Source organism: Leucopleurus acutus (genome assembly GCF_964270905.1).
Source record: "Leucopleurus acutus genome assembly, chromosome: 14".
NCBI classification, from domain to species: domain Eukaryota; kingdom Metazoa; phylum Chordata; class Mammalia; order Artiodactyla; family Delphinidae; genus Leucopleurus; species Leucopleurus acutus.
The window spans coordinates 31,267,444-31,291,747 of NC_139156.1; the positions used below are offsets into that span (position 1 = coordinate 31,267,444).

A 24,304-nucleotide genomic window follows, 5' to 3' on the forward strand; every position below is an offset into this window, starting at 1 on the left:
AATAACCCGAAAATAATCTAGTCATAGCTATTAGGGTGTATGTTCTGTTCTCGGATTCTTTAGGTCAGACATTCTCAAATATTATCATCAGACGCATTTGGAAGGTTTGTTAAAGCACGGTTTGGGAGGTCCTGTCCCCGGAGTGATTCGTGCGGGGGCGGGGCGGGGGGGGGGAGATGAATGTGCATTTCTAATAAGTTCCCAGGTGGTGCTGATGCTTCTGATCTAGGGACCACAGTTGGAGCATCACTCGTTCCATTTGCTATTGTTATTAGAAGCGCTTGGCATTTCCTGCGCAATCCACCCCCACCCCCAAGAGACATTGTTTCAATTCAACTCAACACTTTGAGAAGGGGATGCTTTCCTTTTGCTGATCTCAGAAGAGGGAACACTTGGCCCTTCAGTGCCTCTCCCAGAAAAGGCATGAGGAAGAACCGGCGCCGTCTGAAGCTGGGGTGGGGAGTGGGGGGTTGTGGGGCAGCGCTGATGTCAGGAAGAGCCTCTGGTGCAGGAGGCAGGTGTTGCCCTAGGCAAATCTAACAGCCACCTCCGGGAAGACACAATTCTGCTTTTTAATGAAACTTACTAAGATTAGTCAATATCACAACCTTTCGTGTCAATTTCAATTATGTAAATCTGAAAAGCGAGCTATTAAAATATCAAAACAGTCTTACTTTGAAGCCAAGTTTGTAACTTCCCTCCCCCCTTTAAAAAAATTCACAAAGCTGGCTTCCTAAAAGTTGTAAACTGTGTTTGCACTATCGCCACGTGGTGGTGACACTTTGGCTGGTCATAGACACACGGGCCACCCACCAGGCAGGAACCCAAACTACACCCAGCCAGCCCTCCCCTCTTTGGGGTGAATTGCTGGTGGCCAGTGGAGTCTTCTGGATGGCACTCTCCCCCCAAGATCAGTATTTCCAAGCTCTTTTCCTCCCCTTCTCCCACGGAGAGGTCTTCTACAAGGACCACATGTAGATTCATCTGATAGGCAACTGAAAACCATACCCATTGGCTGTTCATTCGTTCTGCAGGTGTTTTAAAACATCGTATGTGTATATGCGTGTGTCGTGTAAGCATGTGCTCAAGTGTGCCTGCATGAGATATAATCATTTTAATCTGGAAAGTGCAGATTTTGGTAAGAAAGGCAGGAGTGGGGAGTGAGGTAGAGGTGGAAGTTAACCATGATTCACAACAGAGGTGTTGGGGGCAGGTGGGGGCTGCAGGGGTGTGGACAGAGCTGGTGCCCGATTGTCAGCAAGGGAAGGGGAACAGCTGCTCGTGTTCTCCCCTGGGTCCCCTCACCCGGCACAGTGCCTGGCTCTCCGGCAGAGTTCAGTATACAGTCGTGCAGGAGAGATCATGACTACAGCCACTGTTTAATAGGCATTTATCAAGCCCTGCACTAATTCTCTCAGTTAATCCTGCCATTAACAAATGAGAGAGGCTTGCTATCCCTGTTTCACAGATGAGGAAAGAGAAGCTAGGAGAGAGTCCCAGCTCCTACAGCCAGTACATGGCAGGGTTGTGCTTTTAAAATCCTAAATCTAAAACCCGCGTGCTTAACCTCTGCCTCCACCAGTGTCTGCCCATCTCTTTGCTTGGGGACCAGCAGTATGGCTGCCTGGCGGCCGAAGACAGACCAACGAAAATGAGGCTTCTTGTCCCCATCTCCCAACCCCATCCCATGTCGTGCTGGGACAGTCTCAGAGCGTGGGGAGGGTGGTGACTGTATACCAAGGTCAAATAGGTCCACCCTTGCCAGAGCCCCTGATGGGGGTCCAGGCAGCCCTGTCTCCACCCAGGCCGTGGCTGGCAGAGCCCCTCAGGGTGCTGTCTGGCCATGAGAATCTTTCAGCTTTCCTGCTCGAGTGGAGAAGGAGGGCCAGCCTAGGTTCGGCTGGCTCTTTCTCGTCCGGCATTCCCCTGGCTCAGCCTATGACGCTCACGCTCAGAGCTCCTGGCTGTCTGGATCCCCGCTCCTGAGAGAGGGGCCTCGTGGGTGAATTTGGATCTGGTTCCAAAGTTGGGTCTTCGATTCTGGTACTCCTGGCACCAGAGTCGTGTGTTTCTTAGACCAACTGTGTCTGAGGTCTTCTTTCTCCTGCGTGTCAGGGAGATTTGTCCACACCCAGAAGAGGCTAAATCACTCAGGAGAAATGAAGCTGCGCTGGAGGACACCAGCCGCAGCCTCCTCAAGCCGCCCAGGCCTCCTCAAGCCGCCCAGGCCTCCTCAAGCCGTCCAGGCCTCCTCAAGCCGTCCAGGCCCACGGGCTCCCAGGGAAGGGCCCTCTGGTCTCCTCAGCGCTCTTACTGGGGTTGGGCAGGAGTCAGGGCCCTGCAGGGGGCTCTGGCCACAGGGTCATCCTTAGTTCCCTCCACTGGGCAATATGCGGCCCGGGGCAAATCCGATCTCAGTGGGTGGGGGCTCCTGAGCCATGACCTCTGCTGGGCCCAGCTTGCCCTCCTTAGCTCACTTCTTCCCATCTCAGCACAAAGTCAAGGTGGTTATTGACCAGCATAGAGTTCAAGGCAGCCCCAACACCTCTCGGGCTGATTTTATCGTAGTCTTAGCCCCACCCCTAAGCTTGCTCTACCCTGGTTCACACCTCCCAGGTCTTCTCAGCACACGCTGTTCATTTTGTTTAGGGCTCTGATGCCTCCGCACATCCAGCACAGAGACAAGCCGCCCTCGGCCCCTTTGGTAATAGGAGGAGTGTGTATACACAAGCTCACAACCCGGACCTTAGGACCCGAAGCAGGTACGTCTCACTGCATGTCACTGGCACTGTGTAAGCTGTTGCCAACAGCTGAGAATCAGTTAGATGATCGTTACACATTTCCAAGGTCAATAGTGTGCCAAATCCAGCGGTATTAACATAATTCTTGAGTGCCCAAACATCTGCTTATGATCTTGCTTCTTACCTTTCTTTCCCATAAGTTTATCACTTTCGGCAAAAGTTGTTGCTCTTCCTCCTCTGTTGATCCTGGGCTGGTAATTAAAAAATCTACATCATGCCCAGTCTTCTTACGCCTGATTTTAAAAATTGTATAAAATTGAAATGAATTAGATTTTTAGCTCTCAATTTAAAAAAGCCACCTGCGTTTCTATGCCCCATGCTTAAGGTTTGCAACACAAAATGCTCATGATGTATCTTTTAAACAAAAGATCCTTGGTTACACAACTCTCCTCCTTGCAAAATAAATTTATGACACAGAAAAATTAAAAAATCATATACGGTACGTATATGATTATGTACATGTGGGTAAAAATGGCAAAGATTATTTCTTCTCCACACCCACACGTGCACACACTCCCACACACCAGAGACAAGCTGGACAACAAGCAAACCAAGAATTATATTCACGTAACATGAGATAGGGTTCTTGCAATTACGACATAGACTAAGGGCATTTTCTTGGATTTGATCTTGTCTTCCCACTTTCTCCGTCACCTCCACAGCCAACAGCCACCATGTAAGAGGACCACGGGGAGAGATGGAGAAGGGTGTGGGAGGGAAGGAGTCTCTTTCTGAAACGGGGCTTCAATATCCAAAAATTGCACACATCTCTGTGAAGAGTTTATTTATTCACTCATTGACACAACCAATATTTCTCAAGTGCCTACTGTGTGCCAGGCACCACGCACTGGCTCTCACTGAGCACTAAGCTCCCGAACCTTAGTGGGGAAACACGCATACAAACAATTACTTGACAGCTGTCCAGGGAGAACTGAGGAGGGGCGCCTCGCCCAGCACGGGGAGGAGGGAGTCAAGGAAGGCTTTCTGGGGGAGGCGGCATCTGAATTGAAGCTTACAGGATGAGGAGAAGTGAGCCAGCTGATGAGTTGAGGGAAACAAGCCCAAGCAGAAAGGTGGGACGGAGCAAAGTCACAGAGGCGAGAAAGAGCTCCGTGTGTGCTGAGAATGACCAGCCACCTGGGGTTGCTGGAGTGAAACATGAGGTGCAGGAGATGAGGCTGCAGAGAGAAGCTGGCGCCAGACCCCGGAAGGCCTTTTGTGCCGAAACTCCTGAGCACGGGGAGCCACTGAAGGTGTTAGAGCAGGGAGGTAAAAGCAGCCGCCAGCATTATTTACCTCCGGAATCCTCCCGTCATGGTGACGAAGGCATCAGGCATAAATGCCCAGACGGCCTCTTTAACCAGCACACCGACTGCCTCTGCTTCGGCCCTGGTCACACAGCTGACAAGGTCTTCATAATAGAGGAATCCTGAGAGGCCATTGGACAGGTCAATGGAGAAAGGGACATATCTCGTGTGAAATGACCAGCCCTCAGTGAGAGGGGATTCGTCCCCACATAGAGCTAACGTGGCCACAGACATCAATGCCAAACTGTTCCACAGAGACCGAGTGATCTGCGTTCTCTTGGTTGTGAATTTTTCATGTTAACAATGGCTCTTTGCTTTCTGACTGAGAGACTTGCAATTTCCTGACTAAGGAAGAGGCAATATTCCATATCCTAGAACCAAGCTGTTCAAATCTGACTTCCTATTGAAGAACCAGCCCTCCTGATCAATAAGCTGTGCCCTATTATTTTAAAAAGATAATGCATAAAGATTAGGGGTGGGAAGATTTGGGGTTGCACGGTTATAGATGAATTACAGAATTGAAGTCAAGAATAGGAAGGCGGGGGGCTTCCCTGGTGGCGCAGTGGTTAAGAATCTACCTGCCAATGCAGGGACACGGGTTTGAGCCCTGGTCCGGAAAGATCCCACATGCTGCAGAGCAACTAAGCCCGAGCGCCACAACTACTGAGCCTGTGCTCTAGAACCCGCGAGCCACAACTACTGAGCCCGCGTGCCACAACTACTGAAGCCCGCGTGCCTAGAGCCCGTGCTCCGCAACAAGAGAAGCCGCCGCAATGAGAAGCCCGCGCACTGCAATGAACAGTAGCCCCCGCTCGCCACAACCAGAGAAAAGCCTGTGCGCAGCAACGAAGACCCAACGCAGCCAAAAATAAATAATATAGTTAGTGTGGGGGCACTAACTATAATGAAAAGATTGATAATTTGGATTTCATTGAATATAAGAACGTATATTCATCAAAGGACATTATCAAGCAATGAAGAAACACGCTACCAACTGGGAGAAGATATTTGCATATTGTGTATCTGACACAGTGCTGGTGGGGTGTCTGCTAGAGCTAAATCAATAGCTATTCAGCCTCTGACCCAGCAATTTCACTCCTAGGTGTATGCACAAGAGAAATGAGGACATATATCCCCAGGTACAAGAATGTTCATAGCCAAAACCTGGAAATAATTCTAATGTCCATCAACAGGAAATGGGTAAATAAATTATGATACCAATGGAAGAAAAATTGCTAAGAGGGTAGATCTCATGTTGTGTTCGTACCATATTTTAAAAAATCAATTTAATAAAATTAAACAAATCATGTATAAATGTGAAAAAAAATGAACAACAATGCTCCATTTGGCTCTTTTTTGATACAAAAATTTCATCATGGCTGATATTCACAGTACAACTCATTTGGTAACCATAAAACTCCTGTGATTATTCAGGATGTACCTAAACCAAAAGTCATGATTAATTATGTTAAAGAAATTAACATAATTTCTTTAAGGACATATGCGGGCATCAGGAATGAACATGGAGATAGTTTAATAATTTGCTGACACCCATGAAAGCAACTTAATTGGCTTTCCTTTTGGGTATGGTAGGGAGGTGAACTTATTACCCTGTACAGTGTTACATGTGTGCTGTTATATTTCAGAAACCAATGTGGCATGTGAATCCTCAAGCCTCAGGGAATTAAAACCAAGTATGATTATAAGTAAAACTGAATCAGCGTTTCACCCCTGGATCGTACTTTCAACATGTTCAGTTAGCTTACCCTTGGCAAAATGCTAAACTATTCCCATTGACAAGTCCATTCATTGTAGCGCTGCTACAAGGGACACATAAAGCCTGGGTTTTTCAGCTATAAGTATGATAGGAAGGCATTCCTCTAGTTCTACATAAAACAAAAGCATTAGATAGTCGGATGGCCATCACTGATGGATTGAGAGAATAATAGCTGCTTCATTCATCTGTCTGGAAGAGCCCAAATAGGAAGAGAAAAATCCAGTTTACAAAGCTGGGGAATTGGGAGCTACTTGGATCCCAAGAGCATTCGGTGTCAGTTGATAAAGGTTTTCATCTAAGGGAAATACGGCATTGCCTCCCATTTTCTCTCTATGTGTTGACAGCCCTTACTATCATTCTGAGCCATGTTTAATACTTATGTATATTTTAATACTTATGTATATATTTCTATGGCAACTCTAGAGCTGGTGTACATCACGCTTATTAAGTGTGCACTTTCAGAAGCCCAGAATATAAATGTGGGTCTTTTTTTTCCTTAGGCTCTTTTAGTTCCTATGTGGCATCTTATAAACCTTATTAGCAATTTTTCGGAGGCTAGCAACTTAATGAAGTTGGGGAATTCTATGGTCGTGTTGATGTGAACCACCAAGAATTGATTTCTTCCTCTCCTCTTCCTTGTTTCTTTTCATCACTTAAACAGAAGATAGCTGTTTTCTCTTTTCTTTTCTTTCTGGTCTCCTCTTGTAGAAGATTCCCTTACTTTCATATTATTAAAAATGTTGACAACATCCTCATTCTTTCTTTCTGGCCTCCTCTTGTAGAAGATTCCCTTACTTTCATATGATTAAAAATGTTGATGACGTCCTCATTCTTTGTAACTCAGAAGCCATAGTGCTCAGAACTGGGGCTGTGACTTCCTTTCAAATCCCAGTTACATTGTATTTCTATTGCATATTAAAAATGAACATTTAAATCATACAATTTTTGACCCTGTTTTTTGACATTCCTTGATTGAGAAAACTATACCAGGACCCTTCATAAATAGAAGTGATCAAGCCATCTTCAACCTCCGTGAGGCCCTGCCAGGCTTTCAGATGCCTGTCTCTACACTCTTCTGGGTTAAGGAGTCCTGGTTGGGTAGATAAACCCCTGTCTAGATTTCCACTATTTCCCTTCTATGTCCTGGTTCTTACAGTTTCTAAAGCAGATCTGTATTTGTACCAAGCAACAGCTCTAGTTCGTTCAAATATTCTTTACTCCCCAACCCTCCAGGTCAACATTCTGTCTTGGATTCCTCACCCATACCTCTTACCCAGCCAGGACCCAAATATCTGAAAGGGTCAGTTCAGTAAGAACTAGATCAATGGTGCAACCAGGTTTGACAGCAGGATAAAGGAATGACAACAGCCCTCATGCAGGGTATATTTGCTCTGTGCCAGGCTAAGCGCTTTGCCTGCAAGATCTGATCTGTTCCCCACTTATGTACTGATGTTACCTCCCTTTTATAGACGAGGTAACGAAGGCTCAAAGATTTTAACTAACTTTCTCAAGATGACACGACTGGAGAGTGCCAGAGCCAGGATTTGGATCCAGGTCTGTCTGATTCCAAAAGCTTGGGCTTTTAGCCATAGCATGAAAAGAGGCCAAACAAGAGACCAGCTCACCAAGACTGGAGTTGAAGTATGAAGTACAGCAGACAGGTCCCTACCACAGCCTGACCAGCCCATGGCAACAACATGAGATTTTTTTAGGAGAGACAATTCACCTGCTTTCTGCATTCTTGTGAATTTCAAGGTTTTGTCCGACCTTATTTTACTCAGAGATCTGAACCCCATCCTGAACCATTTCTCAGATGTCTTCAATCCCACTCCAAATACAGAAGTAAAGAGCTGAAACAAAGGGAAAGGCATGCCTTTAGTTTCTAAAACAATCATTATGGCAATGAAATGATACTTTTCAAGGTCAAGCGATTAAGAAAAGGTGTAAACAAGCTCTGACCTAGTTCCTCCTGAACATGACAAGCAGGTGGGCAATGGTAATTTTTCAGAGGCATTTCTATTTCAGGAGGGTCCCTTCCTGACATATGTTATTACTAAATGAAGCAGAAGGGAGGAGCCCGCCTCTGGCCCTGCCGAGGCCTTCCAGATATCCAATAAGGATTGCCTGCACTGTCAATGCGTGACAACAGGGATCTGTACCCAACCCTTTGCCAAGAGTGTCTTACACACACTCATGCATATTCACCCTCACAATTTAAAGACGGATGCACGTGTAGGTTGCATGAATTCTCCACCATCACACAACTGGTAAGTGTCAGAGCCCAGACTCAACCCAGTCTGTCCGCCCTCTGAGCCTGGCCTTCTGCCCTCGACCACAGGTTAGCCGGAGCATCACTTCTGAACCCAAGGGATTGGTAGGTGGAAGTCTCTGGACCCTGCAACTCCAAGGTAGGGAACGTTGGGAGGTAACAAACCCTGCTTCAAAGTAGACAAGGATTCAGTGAGGAGCAGGTTTCTTAAAGAACAGGTTTGTTCTTTAAGAGTAGGTTTGTTTTGTCTCACAGTCTTAGGGTACCCAGGAGTGACAGACTCTTGGGAGGTAAGGTCATTTGTATCTCACCATAGCATGGCAATAAGCTCGAGCACCCATATTTATTTAGGCATCTCCTTCCTAGACCACTGCTATGGACTGAATTGTGCCCCCCCCGAAATTCATATGTTGAAATCTTAACCTCCAGTGTGATGGTATCTGGAGATGGGGCTTTTGGGAGGTAATTAGGTTTAGATGAGGTCATGAGGTGGGTCCTCACGATAGAATTAGTGCCTTTATACGAAGAGACACCAGAGAGTTTGCTCTCTCTCTGTGTCATGCGAGGACACATTGAGAAGGAGGCCGTCTGCAAACCAGGAAGAGAGTCCTAACCAGAGCCCAACCATGCTGGCACCCCAACCTCAGATTTCCAGGCTCTAACTGTGAGAAAATAAATATTTGTTGTTTAAGTCACTCGGTCTGCGACATTTTGTTATGGTACCCCAAGCTAATACAACCACTTAGAATAAGTAATAGGATTAACTGAAAAACCATTTTTGATAAATACATATAAAAATCACGTACTTTGAAGGACTGATATCGTTCATCGTTTAACACAGCTTTAACTTCAGAACTTTCTCCATCTTCAATAATTTCCTGCACGAACAGTTGAAAAATATATTACATTAGTGATGTTAACTGCAGTCTAAGATTTTCAAATCCCCAGATCTAGTAGCTTAATTTTTCATGAAATACACCTGCTGTATACAGGATATTTCCTTAGCTGATCTGGAGAAAACAAGGCATTTCCTGCTTGAAAAATCTCAGGTTATTATATTTCCAAGGACCCCTTTACAATCCTCAAGGAGGAAGGTACAGAATGATTAGGGTCCAAATCTACAGAACACCAAACCAAAAGATTCACTGATAAAGGTGTGTCTAAATATTTGAGATAGTTTTCTTTTCAATTAATATAAACTAGCTGAAACAAGAGGACTTTTCATCTGAGCCGGTTAATTTTGGACCCACTGAAAAGCTAATCCGGGTTCAAGCCCTTATGATGTCCAGCTCAGAGCCACCCAACATCCTCTAAATAGAGCTGGGATTATTTCCCTTGAATAATTTACCTCGAGCTTGACTATATTGAAACTTACTCTTGGATGACCAATTTGCCTTGCCAGGGAATCCTTAAACATCATTAAATAAATAACTACCAAAATAAATAAATAAATAAATAACTACCCATCCCTGGCTCTCTTCCTAGAATATACAGGTAGAGATGCAGAATCAGCTCCACTGCCCATCACACCCACCACCATTCTGGAGGGCAATGTCCCCTGAGTGGAAGTGAGGTTCTTCACACAGCCTGTGTTTGAAGTCATAGCATCCTCTCCCGTTGAGCTTTTAGGTCACTAGAGTCTTTCACTGTGATTAATGATACGGGAGAGTTATTTTCCCACTAGCTGACCCCACATAGCTCCAGGAGAGAAAATATTGGAGTAGGAATTACACAAATATATATGTGTATCTATCTATCTATGTAATATATATGTTATAAAATATATATATCTATATAATCTATATTAGAGAAAAAGGAAAATAAGTCATGAATACCACATCTATATAGTTAACAGGAAAATCCATTAACTGCAACTCTCTCTCTCCCTCCCTCCCTACCTACCTATCAGGAGTTGGGATGAATCACCTTTCACCCTTACCTCCATGACACACTTCACTCTGTCCCCCAGGCAGGGAATTCCTTCTGTGTCCCTCATACTGATGATTGTGAATGGCAGAGATTTAAGTACAGAAGCTGCTCTAGTAAATTCCAGACAAAAGACTTCATTTTCTTTAAACTCATAATTTTCAGCCAATACCTCAAAGGCATCCTGAAGAATAAAACCAGATGAGCAAAACACAGTCTGTTTCCTGGCCCCTAGCCCCCGAGCCAGCAGCCACTTGCAAACACCTCTTGCTCTCTGTTAAGTATTAGAACACCTCGTGACTATTTCCTCAAAGATCAGGATTGGGTGTCCTGTACTTTCACACCCCTCCCTTGGTGGATGAGCGGAATGGAGTTGAAAAGACAGGCCACAGAGTGCTTTGTAAGGAAACTTTGAGTTCTCTGCCATTAGATATTCAGGAGCGATATAACTATTAAATGATACTGGGCTCATTGCATCTTCCTAGTTGTTACTTGGCATGATCCTTCCCTCTTTGCTGACTGTCCCCCCAGCCTGTGGCCAGGATTCTGTCTGGATCACTGGGAAGCCCCATCTCTTATTTCATACGTGAAATATAGTCAGCACTTAGCATAGGCTTGTTGAATGAATGGGTATAATCATAAGTGGCGCAAACCCACAGGCAGGGTTATTTAAGGTAGGGGGTTATTTAAGGTAGGGCACGTTTGCATTTCTGGCAGAGGAGGAAGCAGCTGCAGCTGTGCGGCATGACGCTCAGTGTGCCCAGTAGCTGCAATTTCCTGGTGCTCCTTGCACACGTGGGGCTAGAAGACTAGAAAGGAGAAGTTTTGTATTTGATATACTAATGCATGTTTTATCTATCTGACTACTGACTCTAGGCTGGAGGACAAGCAGTTATAGGCTTGTTCGGGTCGTTTGAAACATAATTATTGAATTTCAGGGCTGAATTTAGAGATGATCTATAGCTAATTCCTTTTTGAGCAGATGAGGAAACTGAGGCTCAGAGAGAGGAATTGACTTGCCCCAGCTAGTTAATATCAGAGAGGCTGAATCCAGGTCTGCTGACTCTCAATCCTCTGGCTTCCCAGCAAAGCTATTTATGCACAATTGCTATTTCTATGTAATTTGCTCTTACTATGTAATGGACTAATTACAGTACATATTTGTTTTTTCAGAATATTTGCCTTTGATAACTGTTGCGTCCATTAATGACAACTCCCGATAGATAGTAACCTACTGTCTCTAAAGAATGTGCTCCATATATATTTGTCTATTTCCATGACAAAAGGAGACCCATTCTTGACAGAAAGAGGAACCAGAGATCAGGTTAGAGGAGTGGGTAAGGGTGTGAAAAACATTCCTAGATTTTCAGGAATATTCATAACTTAATTTGGAGATTCATGGAAAGAAGCAGAAAGCCCTGCGTTTGCTCTAGGTGTTGTTGTAAATCTCCATCACCGTGAACATGTGGTTCCAGTTGTTTAAAGTGGTTCTTCTCTGACACGCGTACTGAGAGATCTTTTTTACAGCAAGTGGTGGAGTCTTCTGGAAGTCCGGGTTGGGAGTAGCTGAATAGTCTGTTCTCACCTAAACAAATGCATAAGCATCCATTTAAAATAACAATTAATAGTGGTAATAATAATAGATGTGTGTGAAGAAAAAGGCAGTTTGATGGTAATTGTCTCTGGAAAGAGAATAAAATCATAGGAGGCTCAAATTTTATGTTATATGCATCTCTAATATTTGAATTTGCTACAATTAACATGTATTATTTTTGCAATCTGAAAAAATAACATGAAAAAAACTACCAATTAAATATCATTTTTCTTTTCTGTGAACTTATGTAGTTATGGTCCGTTGGTGATGGGTGTGGAATTAAGAGCTTAACTTTGTTTTTTTCTTTATGAATGATCACAGTAAGAAAAAAAATAAGAACCTTCTACTTTTCTGACTGCCAGACATCAAGACTTCAATATTTTGAAATATTTGTTTATAGACTTGTTTGTAAAAATAGCTACCATTTATTAAGTGCATATGTAAATCAGGCTCTGTCTTAAGCACTTTACATGTGTGTTATTCTAATCCTCATAACCATCTTACAAGATAGGCAGGCACTATTGTTCTCATAATGTAGTGGAAGAAACTGAAGCTCAGAAAAGCTAAGTGACTTGTCCAAGTTCACACAGGGAGTAAGCAGAGAACCTGGGGTTTAACTCAGGTCTGTTGGTTCTACAGCCCATGTTCTTAATCATCAAGCAAAAGGCAATGAAAATCACATTCGTGACACTTACAACAAGCTGGTGTTTTCCTGTAATCTCCACCGGTTTTCCTGCTCCCATACTTTCTATCAGCCAGGAGACGTCGAGGAGTTCTAGCTGTGAGCTGGCTCTTACGTTCTGTACCTGAAGCCAGTCAAGAACCTCTGAACCAGAGTTGTTTTCTGCCACAATGTGGGTGACAGAATCACTGCAGAATGCAAGACAAAGTTACCAGCTGAAGGGACTTTTGAAATGAGAAGCTCTCCTCTTTCCCTGAGGCGTTTCAGAGCATTCCATCTGATGGAGAAAGATGCACGGTAGACCTGACCATAGGCACAGAGAACCTAGACCTCCATGCAAGGGAATTCTACTTAAATTAGTGTAACAACAGTGGTCTACGTTACATATCAGATGCAAGAAAAATTAAGAAAACATTAGTAAGATTGTGGTGTCAATGGAAAACCAAGGTCCAGAGAGGATGGAGGATAAAACCGTTCTTAAATTAGCACCTTGCACTCTGCTTGTGGCTTTGATGTGCCACTTCGTTTTTATTTGTAGAGGGCTTTAACCCAGTGCCTTTCAAACTTATTTGTGACCCACAGTTAGAAACACATTTTATATCATCACCCAAAATATAGATGTAGATGTCGATATGCTTATAACATCCCACTAAATTGATCTCACAACCCATTAATAGGAGGTGACCAGCCTTTGAGAAATATTGTTTTACATGTTTTTTTTTTTTTTTTTTTGCGGTACGCGGGCCTCTCACTGTTGTGGCCTCTCCTGTTGCGGAGCACGGACTCCGGACGCGCAGGCTCAGCGGCCATGGCTCACGGGCCCAGCCGCTCCGCGGCATGTGGGATCTTCCCGGACCGGGGCACGAACCCGTGTCCCCTGCATTGGCAGGCAGACTCTCAACCACTGCACCACCAGGGAAGCCCCTGTTTTACATGTTTTTCAAAGTACAACCCTGTGACGTAAGACCCTGTATCTTTTCCCTAGTAAGTACTGAGCACTTACAATGTTTCAGCACTGTCCAAGTACTTTACATACATTATCTGATTTAATACTCACATAGCTCCTCAAGTAAATGCCATACTAGTCACACTTCAAAAATGAGGAAACTGAAGAACAGAGAGGTTAAGAACATCCTGAAGGTCACATAGCTGGTAAATGATATTTATCCTTTTTGACTGTCTTTTCTGGGTCAAGTATGTTATTTCTAGTTTTTAAGAAGTCTCCACAGTCAGCATTATATCATTGGAACTAATAATTTTTAAGGTTCCTTCAGTTCAAGTAGTCTATGAATCTGGGAAATAACAAGAGCAAATAGTGTACTTAGGCATCTAAGAGAAAAAAATCAATTTTCTCTTGTTTTTCCCACTTCTCTTGCTTGACTTCTTCTTTCTCCTTCTCCTTTTCTTGACTGACTCTTGGATTCATTGGGTATTTTTTGGTTCACTGTTATATGCACAGCCCTAGGTTTCTTGTGGTGGTGATGGGTACCGAAGAAGAAAAGAGAAGTCTCTGGGCATCAGTGTCGTATGTTAACAGTATGTTATGATGAGACACAAGACATGGACAGGATCTGCAGATGGTACACAGAGAGGGAAAAGAATTTGGTGTGGGCTGGGAGAGGTGGATGGCTTTGTGGAAAAGCAGGATTTGTGCCCTGTCTGGGTGGAAGGGAGGGATAAGTTACCTGGTAGGCAGAACTTTTGGTCGTCCTGGAAGAAAAGGTTCAGAGGAAAGGAAGGAGAATGGCCTGTACTGGAGTGAAGAATTCATGTTGGGAAGTAGTTGTAGATGTGGCTGAGTACCACATTACAGAGGGTCTTGGAAGCCTGGCTGAAGAAGTTGGATCTTGTTTTCTGGGATTATGGAGCCACTGAAGGCTTTTGTGAGCAGGACATGGATAGCGTTGTCGTGTTATTTTAAAAGACTAATCTGTTACACACAATGATTTGGAAGGGGGAGTCATGGGTTGGGGAAAGGTGGGGAGCTACTTAGGAAGATGGATCACTGGACCAGATATAAGATGACTTTAACCCCACTCTGGTTCCTATAGCTCTAGAAAGGAAGGCAAAGAAGACATATGATGGACAGCTGGCATCACCTATAAAAGATGGTGTGGAGAATAGACTCACATATGACTCCAGCATATCTATCACACTCAAGTATTATCACTTTTGGTAGAAACAGGGATTTAGGAAGTTGCATCTCTTTGGGGGAAGGGGTGGGGGAGTGGAATTGAAGTTTATTTCAGGCATGCTGCATTGGAAGGATGGCTGGAGATCCAAATGAAAATAGCTGGCTGACAGTGGGGATCTGAGGCTGGCGCTGGGAGAGAGGTGAGGGCTGGAGATCAGAGCTGAGACCATCTGGATGGCAGGATGTGCAGCAGGCCCAGGCAGAAATAAGTCAGGGTAACACAACCTTTTACAGGGGATGAGGGAAGACGGCTAGCTGCTTCCCTATTCCAGATCCATATAATTCCAAAGATTATTTATGGTAAACTTCTTGAAAGATTGTTTATGTCAAGACTTGAACAACAAAAGAATTAACAGGGCTACATAGTAATTATTATTCCTTCTATATTTCTGCCCTTTGAAGGGAAATTTTACTATTACATTATTTATTATAATATTTATTCTTATTATTATAAATAGGGTTTTGTCTGAACCTCAGAGGGAGCAGGGTGTGCTGAGGAGGCGCTCTGGGGCTCAGTGTCCAAATTTAGACCCCTCACCATCCACTCTTGTACCACCATCCCCCAGTGGGGATATATGAGCTCACCCTATTGGATGAGGACCACGTTCATCTCTTACTGAATTCATATAAGCGTATTTGTGAATATAGGCTATACATCATATGAAGGAAGACTCTGATTTAGACTTCCAACCCCTGCTCATTAAGCAACTAGCAAACGAAACAAAACATCAACGACAGCAATAAAGCACATACAAAAACAAAACATCAAACATTCACATTGTGCTATTCAGAGTTCAGTACTGTTTGTCACTCGTTCCCACAAAGTAAGAGCTTGAAAGTCAGCATTAGGAACTTTGACATCATCACAGTACAGTCATATCTCAGAGATATTGCAGGTTCGGTTCCAGACCACCACAATAAAGCATTTGTTCACTTTCTGTTCTGAGCCCTTAGCAGATAGTATTACCAAGAAGGGTCATCCCCTCTAGTATGTTCTGCTGCCAGTGTCTTACTGCTGTGTTGTGGCAGCCCTTTGCTGATACAGTGGTTTTCTCTCTGCCCTGAAGACTCCAGTATTGAAAAGACTAATAATATTTGTATATTACCATGTACCAGAACCATGGTAGGCACATTTCATACGCTACCTCATTTAATTGTCAATAACACTATGAGGTAGGTATGATTATCCCCATCTAAAAATAAGAAAAGAGAGCTTTTGAGAGACATTAAAAATTCACCCAGCTCATAATTGGTGGAGCTGAAATTTGATCTGAGGTCTGTTTTAATCTAAAATCTGTGTACTGGGGGACTTCCCTGGTGGCCCAATGGTTAAGACTCCATGCTTCCACTGCATGGGGTGCTGGTTCGATCCTTGGTAGGGGAACTAAGATCTTGTGTGGCACAGCCAAAAAAATAAAATAGAATAAAACCTGTGTGCTAGACCACACTGAGCTGTCCCTCTGTGACTTTGTGCTTAATTCCATGGCTCTGGCGAGAGCTATTCCTTTTCCCAAAAGGAATACCATCAGGATGAGTATCACCACCACCACCACCACCATCATGATCATGATGAAGATTCTCTCCGAAGTGCAGAAATAGAGGTGGACTGACACTTCCTACATAACACTGTTAGACACTCTCTCCCTGCTGCTGCCACATAAGATTCATGTTTCGATGTTTTATGTCCAGTATAATGTGGGCTACAATAAGGACTGTCCCAGAAAGTCTGAAAGAACAGTTGCTATGGCTACACACCAGGATGGAGTAGTCACAGAGGGGCTGTCAGGCTCCCTGAGCTCTGGGTTTTGCCTAAACTTCGGAGGGAGATAGATGTGCTCAGGAGGAACCCCCGGGGCTCCTCTTCCAAATTCAGGTCCCTCACCATCCACACTTACCACCCCCGGTTCCTCCGCACCATCTCTCACCTAGGGTATCTCTGGACTCAGCCCTGCCTCTAACAGACATTCTGAATGCCTAGGGATGTGGGGGAAGGGCACTGTAAAACAATCAACAAACAATTAAATTCTGGTATACACGAAAGAAAAAGACTTGAGAGAAACATTCCAGACAATCAGCAAGAATAACAAAAACTACGCGCATGCACGCGCACACACACACACACACACACTCACACACACACACACACACACACTCACACACACACACACACTCACACGGATATATTCTTACTCAATCTGCCCAAGAGTCTTATGAGGTGGGGAATAAAATTTCAAATGAGAAAACCAAGCCTACAGAGGTTACATGAAGCCAAGATTCAAACCCAGGTGTTCATGGCTCGAGTAATCGCTTAACGTTCTGCTAGACTGTGGTTAGACCCCTGTGCGAGGTTTTGTTTGTTTTAAGCATTTTTCTATATTTTCCCATTTTCTGTCATGAACCATCTTGCATCACTTTTCCACTTAAAGAAATAAATACACATGCATGTCATTTTCAAGGGCAAAGCAACCTGGGATTGGGGCTGAGATGGCTGTTTGGGGCTGGCCCCAAAGACCTGGGCTTTCTTCTTATGATACAAGGTGGCAGTGAGCCTCAGGCAGCCACCTTCCATCTCTCCTGAAGACCCCAAGGCAGTGCTGAGATGGCTGTTCCTGAAATATCAGTGGATTCCATTCTTTAAGTGCATCCAGATTCTTAGCCATGACCAATTAATAGTGCCTTGGAGTAGGTTTGGGAGGCTGTGAACTAATGACAGGAATCCTGAACTCGGATCTGTCCTTCAGTTTCCCACAGGGAAAACCATGCAGGGTCCTGTTCCTCAACTGGTGCTGAACTGAAATGTGCTCGACTTGATCCTTGGCATTGCTAAGGGCAGGGACAGTGTTATAATCTGCCTGGTTATAATCTGCATGGTTATAATCATGCCTGGCACCCAGCTCATGGCCAGATTTATAGCAATGATCAATAGAGAGCCCATTAGTAGAATGAATTGATTAATCTAGAGCTCTAAAGGAAAGTTTCTAAAATTCTAGTGTCTACTAGAGACACACAGGAAGGTGGACTAAAGTTCAGATGCATGAGCCTTATTACCAGAGATTCAGATTCAGTAAATCTCACCTAGGGACCAGAAATATGGATTTTGACAAGCTCCCTTGGTGATTCTGACATAGTCAGTTCTAGTTATCTAGTTGGTGCACAACCAACAATCCCCAAATGTAATGGCTTTGAAAGGGAACAGTTTTGTTACGTCTCGCAATTTTGTGGGTCAGGAATTTAGGCAGCTCAGTTGGGCCATCCTTCTGTTGCATATACAGCTGATGGAGGTACTGGTGTTCCACACAGCCTGCGTGTCTGGCACCTTGGCGAGGGTGGCTGGGAGGTTGGGCTCAGCAGCAGCGATCAGCCTGAGCACCTTTAAGTGGCCTCTCTCGGGGGGAACTCAAACTTCTTACCTGAGGCTCTGGGGTCCAAGGAACAGCAGAAGCCTCAGGGCCTTTTATGACCTAGCCCCCAAAGCCACATAGTGTCACTCCTGCTGTACCCTATCGGGTACACCAGGCCCCCCACCCCCAATGTAAGGAAAGGGAAAATAGTCCCTGTCACTCCGTGGGGGCCACCATATTTCAAAACCACCTCACAGCCCAAGAACTCCACCTTGTGGAACGGAGCTATAGAGAAAGATGGCTCTTTACCTGCCCCAGCTTAGATCTGATCCCCATGCTGGACTTGCTGCTTAATTACAGCAATGTTTCCCCACATGGTACTCATTTCTCTGCAGGCACATGAGATAATTTTAGGGAGTACATAACTGAACATTTTAAAAGTTTATATGTTTATTAAATCTATATGTTTAAATTATGTATATCAGACCCATGGTTTTTATGATTATTATTCCTTAAGATAGGGCTAAATTGCAATGATTCTGTTTAGGGGCAATTAAAAGAAACACATTAGGTATATAATAACCCATATGGTAAAAGATATTATAAGAATCATGAATGTGGCCCTCAGATGTCCAGAAAGCTCTGAACTGAAAGATTAACTCACAAATCTCAGTTCCGATTTTCTTTCTCAGATACCAGTATTCCTGATCTTTCTGTTTTTCTTTTCCCAGTTGGTCCTGCCTCTTGATACAATTAGAAAAACTCTCCATGAGGAAGGAGGCAGCCATCCTTCTTTGCCAGGAGCCAGACTGACACCCCAAGCTGTCCTCATGGATGGTCACCTGCTTTTTTCTTTGTCTTTAAAACTCTTTTCTTTCCCTGGGGAGGGCATTCTTTTTTTTTTTTTTAAATTAAAGTATAGCTGATTTACAGTATTGTGTTAGTTTCAGGTGTACAGCAGTGATTCAGTTATTTTTTTCAGATTATATTCTATTATAGGTTATTACAAGATATTGAATATAATTCCCTGTGCTATACAGTAAATCCTTGTTGCTTACCTATTTTATGTATAGTAGTTTGTATCTGTTAATTTCTTAATTCTTTCCATCTGACATAGGACTTATTTTATAAACAATAACTTTAAATAGTTATTTATAGTTGAGCAGAGACATTCACAGTTTAAAAATATCCTCTTGCAAATTTCCCTAGCAACTGATCTGTTTCAGAATCCCTGACACCGAAAAATCAAGGTAGTTTTATTTGGTTTTATCGCACATTCTTACTAGCACCAGTAAAGCCAAGTTTCTATTTCCAGTCCTTGATATACTTAAGACTGAGAGGGTCTTGCCTTGAGTTTTTGACCCACAGTAAATGGGACTATGAACATTTTCTTTTCTTTTCTTTTCTTTTTTTTTTTTGCGGTACGTGGGCCTCGTATTTTCTAGAGCAGGTAACAGCTCTTTCATCTGGTGTTCAGTTTATTTGGCAAAGAATGACTTTTAATATTTTTATTTGAGATACCACAAATTTGAAATGATCAGACATTGTCAAAGATAAACAGAGCTGGATACTACTGAAAGCAGTAAGAATAGATTTTATTCAGTAATAACTATTGCAATAGGGAAGAGGGTCCAGCATGAATGGAACTCAACTTCGAGCGAACAGAAGGCAGGAGACCTTGTAAAGGCTGGAGTGTGGGAAAGGCACCGAGAGGCATTAAGCGGGCTGGTCCTTGTGACCTGGCCACCTGGATTTGCTCATTGCTGCTTATTCAGAGGAGAAAACGTCTGGAATCTTTGTGACAGGAGGCAGAGGGGCAAGTTAGAGCAAGGGGCCCACTGAAGTTAGGCCTTTACCTTCCTGCAGAGACTGGGGGTGAGAATGATCTCCTTGGATGTTTGCTCTCAGGTCCTTGAGAAGACAGTTCTGGGTGGTTGGAAGATTTACATCTCAAAGAGGCAGAGAAAGGGTTTATACTAGCAAGGTTTCTAAAGTACCTGCTCTAAGAGGGGGTTCAGGGGTCTATCTGCCTATTGCCAGGTTTTGGCTGGAACAAACAGTAAATTCTCCAGTAATCTTGAACTTTCTCAGGCAGGCATTTTAAGGTGGGGCCAGGGGTACAGTCCTAGGGACACGGCCTTAAGCTGCTAGAAGCCACGCTAGAGTTTAGTCAAGGAAAGAGTCTTTATCAATATTCAGGTGAAAAACCATGGATTTGACTACCAGGAAATTCTTTGAAGACAATAGTTTTGGGATAATGAGTGAGGCAGAAGCCACATTTCAAAAGTTACGTAGTGAATGGTTGGAAACCAAAATGACACAAGAAGGCTCGAAGTGTTGGGTAGGAAAATGCTAATTTTAAAAAAAGAGGAAGACGAGTACATACTTGGAAAATACATTATGCTATCTTTTCATGCTAGGTGACAACAAAGGTACAGTTCCTGACTCTCCTGTCTGATTTTAAACTCTTTGCTTGCAGGGTTCAAGTTTTCTACTATTTTTTGTCTCCAGAACCTGACACATATTGTGCAGAGTGGGTACTAACAGAACCCTTTATATGTGATGCCATGATGGTATATCTTGCTTTCAGTAAAATCAGTGCCTTCCAAAGGTACCCTTGTAGACAAATTATGCAGGTCCAGGAAGGGCAAAAGTATCCTCTGATGGGTTTCTACAGCTTGAACAGTGGAACTCAGCAAGTGTTAATCTGCTGGGCAATGTAACCATGGAGATCCACCCTTCCTACCCAGCCCTTTCTTCTTCAGCATCAATGATTTAGGTCAAGACATAGATGGTAGGCTTAGCTAATATGTTCATAGAGGAGGGTTGATGCAGATAAAGTTTTAAAATAGCTCAAAGTACTGGAATCAAGGATAAAAGAAGAACATGACAAACACTAGATTCTGATCCTTCTCTATCTTATCCCAGCTAGAGTAGCTCGAATATTATGAAACTGCTCTAAAATTTAGGATGTTGGCCATGGAATAAAATTCAGAAACCTTTTTAATGAATGTGCACAAATGCCTCAAAGGACTTGACACCTCTCCTGATTTATATTTCAAGAACCAGCTTCCTATGGCACATGGAATAGCATGTCTTTTGCAATATAACATAAATATTAATGCAGTCCAATCCAAATATAAAGATACAGTGCACATATGCTAGAAATTTAAATAGTTCCAGATAGTTCTATGCATTCAGGTACACCATTTCTCAGCTGTGTGTTCAGGTCCAGGTAAAGTAGGAATCAGATTTTTCCTCAAATTTAATCCTCCTGGCAGCCAAAGAATGTGTTAGAAACTGGAGATTACTGTCTATTTTCAGAGCATTTTTAATTTTAGCTCCTCTTTCTCTGAATCCTATATATCAAAAGGAGAGATCTAGCTGTTCTTATTGAGAAGTATCCTTTCTTTTAAAAACAACTTCCTTTATTTTCATGTTAAAAATATACGTTTATTGTAAAAACATTTGGAAAACACAGAGCATAAAAGCAGCCACAATGTCTCCCTACGACCTCCTCCGCCTACTACCTAGTCTCTCCCTACTACCCCTTTCCCTACGAAATAGACGATTTGATGGGTTTCCTTCCTTTCTTTGTTCTATTTATTTATGTCATTTGATCTAGTTCAGAGTGTGGAGGGGGAGCCTTCTCCTTAGGGATTTACTGTAAAGGTCAATGGATTCAGCTAAGTAACAAGAAAACAACCACACTTCACATTTGTATAACTGTTGTAATTTATCCAAGTATATTGACATCCATCATCACATATGGTATCACATCAGATAGACTAGACCATTTATCAAGAAACTAAGGTCAGAGAGAAGAGGGGGGTCTTGCCCCACATCACATGGCTGGGAAGGGTCAGAGCCAGAATTTGAGGTCTCTAGATTTCTCATCTAGAGATTTTCCCCTACAATAATTTCCATTGTCTTTTCCAGTTAAAGTCTATATTAACTGTGTATGGAAATTCCGTTTGAGAGCTAGGACTTTTACTTCTTGTGGTTTATTTTTGTGCCATAAAACACATTTGTATTTAATGTGTCTTCTGAGCAGCCAGCCTGGGAACCTTGCCACCGTCATCTCACAGCAGCAGTTGGCTCACCGTGCACCAGTTTCCTCTGTCGCCTGAGCAGCTGGGCTCGGTCCCTGGCAGCAAAGCTGCCTGTTGGGCTCTTGTCAAAAGAAGAAGCTTGCCTCCCAGCGTCTCTCCTAGTACCTGCCTCAGCTACCGTGTGCATATTCGTAGCTGTGCCTGTAACTAAACTAGTCAGCTCTTGCTGGAAGTGTGGACATTTCGACAGAGAGCTTTCTATGTAAGTGATGCCTTGACCATCTGGCTCTCACCTTCCTGTCTGGCCCTTTGCCAAATTTCTTTACCGCAAAGAGCAGTTCCATATTTGCTAAGGCTTCTAGTTTCTACTTTTTCAGTTTCCTTTTTTTCAATTTCGGTTTTTAGCCACTTACCTAATGTCGTCTTTCCCCCTCCTGATTCCAATATTTTATGTAAGTCTGTTAAATAAGGCAGACTCAACAATTGGATGACATCTATGATTTTGTGGAAGGGATGTTTCAATGAGATTTTGAGCTTAATATCCCAAATGAGATAGGGGTTAAAAAGGAAAAAAGAGGCAGGAGTTGGGGGAAGGAGACCATGTAAAGAGAAATCGGGTGAGGGAGACCATGGGAAACTCAGGAATTTCTGAATGGGGCCCTTCAGTAAAAAATAAATAAATAAAATGTTTCTATGAGATTAACTCTTCATATGCATTATGGGTATTGTGAAAATTATCATATCTGATTATTGACTTTTGACATATGTTTCTCTAGCAATCTGAAACTGACACTTCCTCAGGAAATGCTTGTCAGTTTTATTTTTTAATGTCAAAGACTATCTTCAAAGTAAAAATGTATTTTCACACAGAATTCTTATTGATTTTCCTGAAAAAAAAAATGCGGTCCAACTATTCCTTGGACAATCAAAGCCAGCCAATTGCATTAATGATCATTCTTTATTCACTACAAGCCCTCTGGCAATTCTGTTTGGAACTGTTTATGCCAAGGTTCTAATACCATTTGTGTCTGGATTTTGTTTTGTTTGAAACCAGTGAAGAGTTTACGTAACTGTTAGAAAAAGAGCAGGGCCAGCGCTGGGATGTGAGTGGGTTTGCTAGTGAACCAGTTGAGGTGCCCCACATGCTTGCTTCAACTGCCTTCTTGTCTGGGCTCTGAGCTCATCACTCTCAGCGTGGTGTCCGTCACCCCTGGACAGAGCTGCCCATGAATCTTTAACCAGCATCCCTCTCTCTACAAATCCCACTCAGACTGCTGCTTAGAAAAGCATGATCAAAGCCACATTTGGTGCCTATGGTGAGCCAGCTAGTCGCTCATCCTAGACCATCACAGACACTACCCACCTCAGCACAGTCAGATGCACAGCTCAAGGGCCAAGCAATCAAACCAATCTTTTTGCTTCCAAGCAGCTGACAGTTTTTGATTGAACTCAGTGGTGCTTTAGTTTAATTTGGTCAAGAACAAACTCGAATGGTTTCATCATTGAACTTCCCAACTAGGTTTCTGTTGATCATCCCTAGATACCTCATCTCATAATAGTGAAAGGCCAAAAAAAAAAAAAAAATTACGTTATCTTTTGGTGCCAACTGGTTTCAATATAATTGCATCAAATCCCCACTCATCTTATTTCCCTTAACTAATGGCCTCAAATTTGTTGTTTAATTTCATACCTGTTCTCCCAGTGGGAGAGTCACCTCTTCTGTAGGTGGAGGAAAACACGGGTTCCAAAGAAGCCCTGCTTATTCACAAACTGAAATCCGTGATGTCTTACCTGAGCTCGTTTTCAACCCTGAATCCTTTCCTTCGAGCCAGCTCCATGAGGAAGGTTCTGCGGGTGGTTCCCATTTTCTTCTCCAAAATGAAGAGGACCAAATCTCCAAACTTGATGTCATAAGAAGGGGAGGCCATTGAGGCACCCAGCTGCCTGGGTCTCTTCTTCCGAGGGCCTGAGGGGGCCACGTGCAGCGGATCCATGGGAAGAGACTGCTGCTGCCTTTGGCTGTGCCAACAAGTGGTGTCTCCAGAAGTGAGGGAGAGCCTGCCCCTCCTTCGTAAGGAGCCCTGATGTCATCTCACCATCTCACTGGGCTCTGCCCTGTTCATGACTTCCTGCTGAAGATCCATGGGGAATTGCTACCTCTGTTCATTTGTCCAGTACAGAGATGATAATGGAAATGGTAAATTAACTTTTGGGTTCCTATGCATAATCTCATCAGATCCTCAGAATAACCTTTTGAGGAAGGTAGGGAAGCATCATTTTCCCCATGTTATTAATTAATTAATTAATTAATCTATTTACTTATTATAAATTTCTTGAGACCCCTCTTGTCTTTATTTATTT

At 43.4% G+C, this 24,304-nt stretch overlaps 1 protein-coding gene across 1 annotated transcript in view; it reads right to left on the reverse strand.

Annotated features, from left to right (window-relative positions):
* The window catches only part of DNTT (DNA nucleotidylexotransferase), a gene marked incomplete at its 5' end in the record, with an annotated part of 32,340 nt that extends 8,403 nt beyond the window's left edge, over nt 1-23,937 (reverse strand). Inside the window, 8 exons of the mRNA XM_082854994.1 lie at nt 2,926-3,034; nt 4,098-4,230; nt 7,612-7,735; nt 8,961-9,032; nt 10,094-10,264; nt 11,537-11,665; nt 12,370-12,544; nt 23,735-23,937. Coding sequence (XP_082711120.1) covers nt 2,926-3,034; nt 4,098-4,230; nt 7,612-7,735; nt 8,961-9,032; nt 10,094-10,264; nt 11,537-11,665; nt 12,370-12,544; nt 23,735-23,937 — 1,116 coding nt within the window. The remainder of the gene's footprint in view (nt 1-2,925; nt 3,035-4,097; nt 4,231-7,611; nt 7,736-8,960; nt 9,033-10,093; nt 10,265-11,536; nt 11,666-12,369; nt 12,545-23,734) is intronic.
* Nucleotides 23,938-24,304: the final 367 nt, after the last annotated feature.